The 10,982-nt window shown below is 42.2% G+C and overlaps 1 protein-coding gene across 1 annotated transcript in view; it reads right to left on the minus strand.

The window, feature by feature from the left end:
• Nucleotides 1-9,296, minus strand: part of LOC310637185 (very-long-chain enoyl-CoA reductase-like) — a 36,941-nt gene extending 27,645 nt beyond the window's left edge. The window contains exon 1 of the mRNA XM_083357513.1: nt 8,708-9,296. Within this exon, the coding sequence (XP_083213639.1) occupies nt 8,708-8,734 (27 nt within the window). The 5' untranslated portion in view covers nt 8,735-9,296. The remainder of the gene's footprint in view (nt 1-8,707) is intronic.
• Between the last annotated feature and the right edge of the window lie 1,686 nt (nt 9,297-10,982).

A 10,982-nucleotide genomic window follows, 5' to 3' on the forward strand; every position in this document is an offset into this window, starting at 1 on the left:
TTTTAATTCAAATGCTTATGACATGCAGGTACTTAGTAGGAAAACTGTCACTTATAAACATAAGGCTGTTTGTCATCAAACATGTAAACATAAAACAGTGCAAGTAGATTAAACTTAATAATAATAATAATAATAATAATAATAATAATAATAATAATAATAATAATAATAATAAGAAGAAGAAGAAGAAGAAGAAGAAGAAGAAGAAGAAGAAGTAGTTGGAAGGGACCTTGGAGGTCATCTAGTCCAAGCCCCTGCTAAGGCAGGAAACCCTATACCATTTCAGACAAATGGCTGTCCAGTCTCTTCTTAAAAACCTCCAGTGTTGGAGCATTCACCACCTCTGGAGGCAGGTTGTTCCACTGGTTAATTGTTCTAACTGTCAGGAAGTTTCTCCTTAGTTCTAGGTTGCTTCTCTCCTTGACTAGTTTCCATCCATTGCTTCTTGTCCTGCTTTCAGGTGCTTTGGAGAATAGCTTGGCTCCCTCTTCTTTGTGGCAGCCCCTGAGATATTGGATCACTGCTATCATGTCACCCCTCACCCTTCTCTTCGTTAAATTACACATACCCAATTCCAGCAACCGTTTCCTATTTTCCTAATTCACTTTTTCACTTTTCCTAATTCACTCTAAAGCTTTCCCTGCACTGAGCCTAAAGTAACACCAGCTGCCTGCAATTAGTGCAGGTTCGCATCCCACCAGGCTCAAGGTTGACTCAGCCTTCCATCCTTCCGAGGTAGGTAAAATGAGGACCTAGATTGTTGGGAGCAATAAGCTGACTTTGTAGTAATGCTGCTTGTGAGGGGGAGGGGTGAAAGCTCTAATAAGCAGGCATATACATAGAATGAAGGCTATTGCTAAGCACATTGATTTGTGCTTTAAATTGTAAGCCGGCCTGAGTCTTCGGTGAAGGGCGGGATATAAATGGGATTTTTTAAAAAAAGACCAAATGGGAGATCCGCTCTAGGTTTTCCAGCCCGCCCGCCCAGTTCCTGAGTCAAATGTGTCCTTAGAGCTAAGCAGCTGCTCTGGCTGCGGCATTCCCCACCTGCCTTTCAGGTTGAGATAGACTACAGCTGCTCTTCAACTTTATATTTATATATTTATATTTATATTTATTAAACTTATATACCGCCCTTCTCCCGTAGGACTCAGGGCGGTTCACAAGGCAATTAAAACAACATTACAATACAAAAATTAATAGCAATTAAAATAGATTAAATTTTCCTTGATTAAAATCTAAAACCCCTATATCTCTGATTAAAAACCCAATTACAATAAGTTAAAAAAATTAAAAAATCCTCAGTCCTGGCCGGAAACCTCAAAGAGCCAGGTCTTCAGGTCCCAGCGGAACGAACGAAAATCAGGGGCAGTCCTAAATTCTACGGGTAACTGGTTCCAGAGGGCAGGCACGCCCACAGAGAAGGCCTTCCCCCTGGGTGTTGCCCACCGGCAATCCTTTGCCGGCGGTACCCTGAGAAGGCCCTCCCTGTGGGAGCGCACAGGACGAAGGGAACTTGATGCCGGCAGCAGGTGTTCCCTCAGATATCCCGGACCCAAGCCATTTAGGGCTTTATAGGTCATCACCAGCACCTTGAATCTCACCCGGAGGGCAACCGGAAGCCAATGCAGCTCACGGAGCAGAGGTGTTATATGGGAGTATCGGGAGGCCCCCATCACAACTCGCACGGCTGCATTCTGCACCAGTTGAAGCCTCCGAGTGGTGCTCAAGGGCAGCCCCATGTAGAGAGCATTGCAGTAGCCTAACCGGGAGGTCACGAGCGCATGAGTGACCGTGCGCAAGGCATCTCGGTCCAGATAGGGCCGCAACTGGTGCACCAGGCGAACCTGGGCAAAAGCCCCCCTGGTCACGGCTCCTAGATGATCTTCAAGGCTGAGCCACGAATCCAGGAGGACACCCAAGTTGCGAGCCCTATCGACGGGAGTAACACCTCACCCCCCCCATCATTAAAGATGGAATAGAATGGTTCACTCGAGATGCCTGTACGCACAGCCACTCAGTCTTGGCAGGATTGAGTCTGAGCCTGTTTCCCCCCATCCAAACCCGAACCGTCTCCAGGCAATGGGACATCATGTCGAGGGCATCACGGAGTTGGTTTGGGGTGGAAAGAAAAAACTTTAGAAGGATAGACGCCCAGATCCCACCCTGTAAAAAATCACAGACTGCAGCTTCTACTCCAATTGGTCCCGCTTTCCCTGCGCAGACTAAATGGGAGATCCGCTCCAGGTTTTCCAGCCAGCCCTGTCCCTAAAGTTTCAGCACCCAGCATATAAGACGACCCCTGACTTTTGAGAAGATTTTCATGGGTTAAAAAGTCGTCTTATATGCTGGAAAATACGGTATCAAAGATGGAATATGAAGAAGGCCATCCGGAAATCTCAGTCACGGTTACTTAGATGTGAAGTAACACTGGCTGAACTAATGGAGATAAGATGCCTTCCATGCTGCCAAGGCTTTAAGAGGCTTGCACGGTCATTTCAACAACCATTACTACCCCAAATGCTTTTAAGACTTAAGCGCTTTCCACAGAGCTTTGGAACTGTGTCAACTAGAGTATTTCAAAATACTTGTGCCTGCCTCCTTCTGACTTTCGGGAAGTTTGCCAAGGCAGAACAAGAAGACACATCCAGGCCCTTTTCTGATAACATTGCTCTACATAACATTCTTTGGGGGGAAAAATCTAGCAGGCTGAAGGAGGAAGATAAAATGGACTTGACGCAACCTTCTCACTATGCCTTCTCGGGAGGAGCAAATGAACTTAATTCAGGACTTTGACTGATATCAAATCAAGTTTACCAAATGTGATAATAAGCACCAACACATTACAGGAGATTCTATCTCTGAATGCAGGAGACACACCCTGCACCCAAATAGATAAACCTGATATCTGGATCATCACCAAGTTCTCTAGGTGAGATTGCACCATGAAGCAAGAAGAGGAGACACTTCAGTGTGAATCAAGGGAAAGTTGGGTTAAGATCCCCTACAGAGTCCCTAATTACAAATCATGAGGCAAGAGGAGGATCTTCTGTGGAATCACCCATGCAGGTCAGCTTAAATCCAGATGCTTTGGGTTATGAAGAAACCCACTTGTCTACTCCTAAAAGCATCTGCATATCACACTATAACAAGACCCAAATGGAAACTTACCAACATGTCCCTCAAAGATTACATATATGTCTCCCCTTAAGTACATTCCATGCAGAATCATCATGATTCACTAACCCCACACCCAGCGACTGCACGCATCCAGCAGCTGCAGTGCAAGAATCTTTGGTTTGATGCAAACTTTGTCACCAAAGAGTTGGATTTCCATGAGCAGCCCCAAGATTTTTCTGAGGAAACCTGGGACACATTAGAGGTAGAGCTTTCTTTTCAGCCCTTAAATTATAATTCTAAATCCACAGAAATGTCACATACAGAAATGTAGATGTTCTTATCCTAAAAATCATACCCTGGGTATTACAATTCTTTATGCCATAATTCCCTCTACTTTTCAGTATCTAATTTGGTAAAGGCTAGCAACCATTGATATTAATTGCTACATGCTTCTTGTTTTGCAGACTGCTTATTAGACGCTCTAGTTCTAGAGAGTTCTCGAATAAATAGAATTGTCAGCCCATTAGTAGATATCAAAAGGTATTTTAACTGGTCATATGCCTACCGTGCATGTTTGGGCAAATATTACCGTTCCTATACACCAATTCAAAAAATTATCATATAATGATAGTTATTGATTTAAAGTTCATGGTGTCCGTTGACTGATGTTAATAAGAGGTGGAAACTTTTTGGTTTCTGAAGTTGTCCTTTAATGTTTGAGGAAAAGTATCAAGAGAGAAGAATATGGAGCAGACAATATGACAGGGACTAGAATATCATTATTTTCTTCGGATTGGAGACAATAATTTTGGACTGAAGAGGGATGGCATTTATCTTAAGCACACAATTTAGGTTGTTTTTGTTTTCTACTTCAAAATGGCAGGAGACCTGCTGCTAAGAACTCTTTTAACTTTCTGGCATTTGACAGGTCATTATTTCCTAAAAGATTCTGCTCAGCCAGATAATTCTACATGAGAACTGTGCCATTCTGATGTGAGTCAGTTTTTTAATCTGTCTTCAACTCATAGCCCAGAGTGGCCAATTGTGGCCTCTACTAAGATCCACAAACTCCTTCCATAATTGAAAAACAACAAGGCTCATGGGGGAGACTTAATTCTGGCTGGGTTTTTGAAAACTAACTCTGACTGATGGGCGTCTTTTAACTGCCTCTTGATTCATCTCCTTTGACTACCCCAGTATACAAACTAGTTTCAAGGGACAAAAAAATATTTTTTTTCTAGATTTACTTTGATGTCATGTCCTCTGCAGAAAACTCAGCTGAAAGTACGTAAATTTCAGGTAGATAATCATGCTTTAAAAGCAGGTCATAGTATATAAATTTCTCTGCATCTTCATTTTAAAAGCTGTTGTTGTGGAAAGTGCAAATTTATTTCTCCCCTGTAAAAACCAAAATACGTTATTTATTCCCAAAAGCCACACAACTCAGCAAAGCTGTCATTACTAAAACTGCCATTCCTCTACTGAGTCTAAACTAGTAAAGACAACAAAAGATTTTCCGAATAACTCAGCAAAAAAAAAAAAATTGAAAACAAGACTGCTAATATTAGTTGCAAGGGAAGAGGTGCAAGCACGAATGATGCATAATTCAAAGGAATGCTGAATTTATATAACCATTTGAATACTTTTGTTTGGAAGAATGGAGAATAAATCACCGAATGACCATTTTCCTTACGCTGGTAAAATGAGCAGGTGGCTCCTTCAGGCTGTTGATTCTGAGAGTTGGTAGGTTGTTGTTGACATTGCTATTATACTTTGAATGCTAGATACATATTGATGAGATTTTCTGCCACTCATCCAATCAGCTTGGCCAACCTGTTGGGTACTAAGCACCTTGATTTGCTTCTAGACCAGACATGTCAAACTCGCGACGTCATGTGATGTCGCGCAACGTATCGGGACAGTTTTCCCATTGCCAGCAATGGGGTGGGGTGGGCGTGGCTTCCAGATGATGCGTCCGGGCCACAGGCCGGGAGTTTGAAATCCCTGTTCTAGAGGGAAAGATACATATTACATGTGGACAGCAAAGTGGTCTTGTCTTGAAAGGCAAGGTAGTCCTTGACTTACAAGAGTTCATTTAGTGACTGTTCGAAGTTACAATGGCAGTGAAAAAAGTGACTTGTGACTATTTTTTCACACTTATGACCATTGTAGCATCCCCATGCTCATGTGATTTACATTTGGATGCTTAACAACTGACTTACATTTATGACGGTTTGCAGTGTCCCGGAGTCACATGATCCCCTTTTGCGACCTTCTGACAAGCAAAGTCAATAAGGAAAGCAGATTCATTTAACAACCGTGTTCCTAATTTTACAACTGCAGTAATTCACTTAACAAATATGGCAAAAAAGTCATAAAATGGGGCAAAACTCACTTAGTAACAAATTTATCACTTAACAACATAAATTTTGGGCTCAGTTGCGGTCATAAGTTGAGGACTACCTGTATTTACCACAACATAATAAATTCATGTTTACTTAAGTACTGTAATGTTTTTAGTAACTTACCTTTGGATTCTATCTTTATTGTGTGACCAAATCAGAACATAGCTATATATCATGCATGGTGGCCTAGGAGAAATTCATTTTTTATGTTTGCCTCAGACTTCCAATACTTACTTCTAGGTAAATATGCTTTTGCTAATCTCTGATTAATTAAAAAAGACATATTTTGTAAATCTTCATAGCTGCAAAATTGTATATTTCAAGATTCCAAAATGAATGATGTAAAGCTCACAATCTTTTTTACCCCCCAAAATCTATTCTTAATTACTTCTAGCTTTATTCATTGCAATAAACAGAGATATTACGTCTTTCTGTTGCACTGTAAACTCATCCAAATATTTACCAACAAATTCAAAATTACTTTCATCCCACTCATGCTTCATAAATATCTTCGTCCCTTTCCCTAAATTTTGCAAGTCAGAGACTGTAAATACTGCTTAGTCACAAGCTTCAACTAAGACACTGGTTCAATCCATGAAAACTGATCTAAATGATGATTAAAATAATTACAATTAAAACATCTGAGATTTGTCAAAAACATGATGCTAATCTCAGCCAATACAAAACAGCATGGGATCAATTACATAATAGATCAGTTGAGTGAATATGTGCCAAGATGAAAATGAGATGAGCGGCTACATGAATACATTCATCTGAGCTTTTTCTGAGGAAAACTGGATTATTGTACACACTCTGCTGAACATACTGTTCAAGAAAATATCTAGGCGCATCGTGGTAGACTAACTGTAAAAGGTCTCTTGATCAGTATAATCTACTCTAATCCATTCCAGTTTGAGTTACAATTTAATGAGCACTTTTTGTGAAGACTTTACCTCTCTCACACACACCTCTCCAAATATACACACATCTATTATTATACTAAATTATACTATTATACTAAATTATACTATTTTCAGCAATGGGCCATTTTGGGGACAAATATATAATCAATTCTTCTCAGCTGTATCTGAACCATGGCCTGGAATTGGCAAAAGGAATAAGCTACTATTTTTTAGCCATTCAGAGTTTTAAAACTATTAATTTCTGTTGTGTAATATAAGAAAAGGAGATAAAAATATTCTTCTGATTCAAAACTGACCAAACTAAAGATACAATTCTATAATGCATGGATATATAGATTGCTTACTTTCTTCATTTCCAAGACGTTAGAGAGGAGAATGTAACTTGGATTGTACCTCCACCTCCCTGACAACCTTCAGTGCTAGCATGTTCAGTGCCAGCCTTCTTAAAAGTAACTGGAATAATGTGGAAGGAGCTAAAAGTTCCCCAAATCCGGGAAAGGGGAATTTTGATAATCTATCTGCTTACAAAGGCAGGGAAAAAAAAATCATTTTTATAAATTCTATCCTCATTTCTGCATTGCTGGCCTGTGATATAGATGGCTTGGGTTTCCTAGATAACTCTGAGGCCCAAGTACTTCAGGGGAAGCTCTGTCAATCATCTCAGTCTATTAAGTTTAAATACTGTTTACAACACACAAGCTAAAAAAAGTTGCTGGACTCAGACTCTTCCAAGAAATTGGCCATTTGTGCCTGAAACATTTCACTGACCATCTACCCCAAGTGATCTGAAATGTTTAACCATCTTCATCCACACAAAAACTCCTTTACAAACAACAGCCTGCACTTATAAAGGCATATCCCAAAAAGTGGAAGTTTGGCCATCTTACAAAACTTGCAAGAAAAAAATAGCAATAATTATACGTTTCTAAACAGAAAAGCCCTCGTTAATGCTCTGGAATATTTAAAGCATTTCAACTTCTCTAGTTAAATTCTCAAAAAAGATAAAAAATAAATGTGTTAAGTGATGAAAATAGTTAAAAGGAAAATAGTTAAAGTTAAATACAACGTTAAATATTCTGAAGCACAGCAGAACTATGCTTCAGATGTATTCTATTTCTAAAGGATGTTTCTAGTAGCTTAAAGTCTTGCAGGAATACTGAATGCAATTCAGAAGTGAGTTTCAATATACCTGTACAATGATGGTAAGAAAACATCCAGAAAGCATTTACTGTAAAATAAGACATTTCAACTATTGGTAGTTTTTAGTCAGGCACTATATATTACAAGTCAGTTAACATAAATGTAAAAAAGTAAACTACGATAGACACATATATATATTATACCACTGAATATTCCCATTTCTTGTTCCTTTGAAAAGTTCTTGAAAATTTAGTTAGGGGAAGTGGAAGAAAATAAGCCATCCTGTGCCTTAACAAAATCAAACCCCACATATGTGCAATTGACTAGTAATTGAGAAGAACCGGGACACACTGGTTTTTTCCACAGCATAGCAAAAACATTTCCAGATATGCACAAATTGCTGGCAAACCTGACCTCAAGTCCAAGAAACATGTGCCTCCAGAAGATGCCTGCCTAAAGTGGGTAGCAAAAGCGTCCCTATCATTAGAAGGCACTGTTTGTGTAAGTACTACCTCTCTTCTGCGTGCTTCTAATCTAGAGAAGTTGTCCTTAACTACCCCTCTGGGGGCAAGAGATGGATCAGAGATTGACGCCTGCTACTTTAAGGATGTTGATGTTTTGAAGGCTGTGCTCCGAAGCAGTCACACTAGGAAGTCCCATTCCACCGTGAAGAGACAAGTAAAGCAAAGTAAAGGCTTCTTATGCTTAGGAATGGCGGGAGCAGCCCTCGGTGGTTGTCCCGGTTAGCTTCAGGGCAGGCGGAAAAGCGGTTGGAAAGGGCGATTTCCTGCTTGCTTCCTTTCCTGCTCCCGAGAATTGGCCACCGAGTATCACTCAGATCAGGGGTCTTCAAACTTGGCCCTTTTATAACTTGTGGACTTCAACTCCCAGAATTCCTCAGCCAGCAAAGCTGGCTGAGGAATTCTGGGAGTTGAAGTCCACAAGTCATAAAAGGGCCAAGTTTGAAGACCCCTGACTCAGATGGTTGGATCCGGAGAAGGGCACACTGGCACTCCGAGGATATTATTCCCCACTCCATTCGGAAGTGTGTTTGTGTGAGTGTGTGTGTGTGTGGGGGGGTGTTTTATCAGTTCATCCCGTCCTTGCCGAGACACCCACCTCAAAGAAGGTGATCCTGCTTCCCATCTCGCCGGGGATCTGGTGACCCGCCCTCCGGCTGCCGATCTAGAAGATGCCACCGCTACGGGCGACGGGAGCAGCTTCTTCCTTCTCCCCCGATCCTCCTCGCAGCTCCGCGGCTGCACTTTAATTGGGGGCCTCGGCAGGTCCTCCGGCCAATCAGGAGGTTCCCTACGCCCGGGAGGTAGCCTTGCAGGGATGGAGATGGAGGAGGAGGAGGAGGAGGAGGAAGCGCGCTCCGCCGTCTCGCTTCCCTCGTCGCCATTCCCTCCCCGTGCCTTGCGCGCCGCTGCTGCTGCTGCTGCGGCTGCCTGGAGACCGGAGGCGCCGAGTTCAGTTGCGGCTTCCCGGGACCGGCTCGGAGCACGGACGGCGGCTGCTCGGCGGGGGTCGACGGGATCCTGCTTGCGGCACGCGCGCGCAGATAACACGTATGTTTTAAGTAGCTGTGAGAATCGCCCCTGCTGGGACCGGCGCCGCCTGGCGAGTTCGGTTCTCAGCGGCTGCCCGCAGCTTGGCCAAGTTCGCTTCGCACGCACGCACTCACGCACGCATTCGGGCAAACACAACCTCCACACAATCAAAAAAACAGTATAGCAGTTAGTGGATCACCACGATGTAAAAAAGATGTCGAGACTCTAGAAAGGGTACAGAGAAGAGCAACCAAGATGATTAGGGGGCTGGAGGCTAAAACATATAGGGAACGGTTGCTGGAATTGGGTATGTCTAGTTTAATGAACAGAAGGGTGAGGGGTGACAGGATAGCAATGTTCCAATATCTCAGGGGCTGCCACAAAGAAGAGGGAGCCAAGCTATTCTCCAAAGCACCTGAAAGCAGGACAAGAAGCCATGGATGGAAACTAGTCAAGGAGAGAAGCAACCTAGAACTAAGGAGAAACTTCCTGACAGTTGGAACAATTAACCAGTGGAACAACCTGCCTCCAGAGGTGGTGAATGCTCCAACACTGGAGGTTTTTAAGAAGAGACTGGACAGCCATTTGCCTGAAATGGTATAGGGTTTCCTGCCTGAGCAGGGGGTTGGACTAGATGACCTCTAAGGTCCCTTCCAACTTTTTATATTATTATTATTATTAGTCCAGCTGAAAAGTAGTCCTCGCCTTGCGACCACAACTGAGCCCGCACATTTCTGTTGCTGAGTGAGACATTTGTTAAAGTGAATTTTGCCCCATTTCACGACCTTGCCTGCCACAGTGGTTAAGGGAATTGCTGCAGTTGTTAAGTTAGTGACAGGGCTGTGAAGTGAATCGGCCTTCTTCCGTTAACTTTGCTCGTCAGAAGGTCACAAAAAGGGATGCCATGACCCTGGGACACTATAATTGTCATAAATAGGAGTCAGCTGCCAAGTGTCTGAATGTTGATCACATGACTAGGGGGATGCCGCAACTGTGATAAGTGTGAAAAATAGTCATAAGTGAACTTTTTTCAGTGCCATAGTAACGTTGAACGATCACTAAACAAAATAAGTCAGGGACCTCCTATATAACAAGTGTAATGTCTGCATGGCTCCACGGGAGAGTCTTCCTGGTGGAATAATTGTTGCTGGGATTCAGGGCCTGCTTATTACAGTTTAGGAGGGATAATCAACTCTGGTTTTCTCCAGGCATTTTAGAAAATTTAGTTTAACAGCGCTGCTGTCTTTTTCTGCACTAATTCAGATAACCACTAGATGGCAACAAAGAGAAAAATAAAATTTTAATTCTTTTGCTGTCATTGATTGGTAGAGAAATCAACCTTAGAAATTTTTTTTGGGGGGGGGGGGGAAACTTGATTACACCAGGAGTCCTGAGCTTTAAAATACCACACTGACATATTCTGTTGGCAGTTTTCCCCACGCTTAGTAACATGGGACAAGACTGGAATTTTAGCCAGGGAAGCCATGAATCACATCATCATGCAGCAGAACTGTGTGGACAGTAGCACCCCTGAATCCCGTTGCATATGTGCATAAAAGATGTGCTTACTGAACTATTTTCCCACTCTGGAGTAGGAAAAAAATACACTTTATTGGTACATATAAAGTACAAGTGGTCCTCACTTAGCAACCAAAGTTGGGACTGACGATTCAGTTAAGCAAAGCAGCTGCTAAATGAAACCACACATGTGCTTATGATCTTACTTCAGCTTACCTTGCTTCATGGACCTGTAATTCATAAATTAAAGGATTGGCCATAAAGTTACTTTTTCATCAATATTGTAATTGCTAAGAATTGCTAAATGAGGCAGTCACTAAACA

The sequence above is a fragment of the Vipera ursinii genome (genome assembly GCF_947247035.1).
Source record: "Vipera ursinii genome assembly, chromosome: 3".
In the NCBI taxonomy this organism is placed as follows: domain Eukaryota; kingdom Metazoa; phylum Chordata; class Lepidosauria; order Squamata; family Viperidae; genus Vipera; species Vipera ursinii.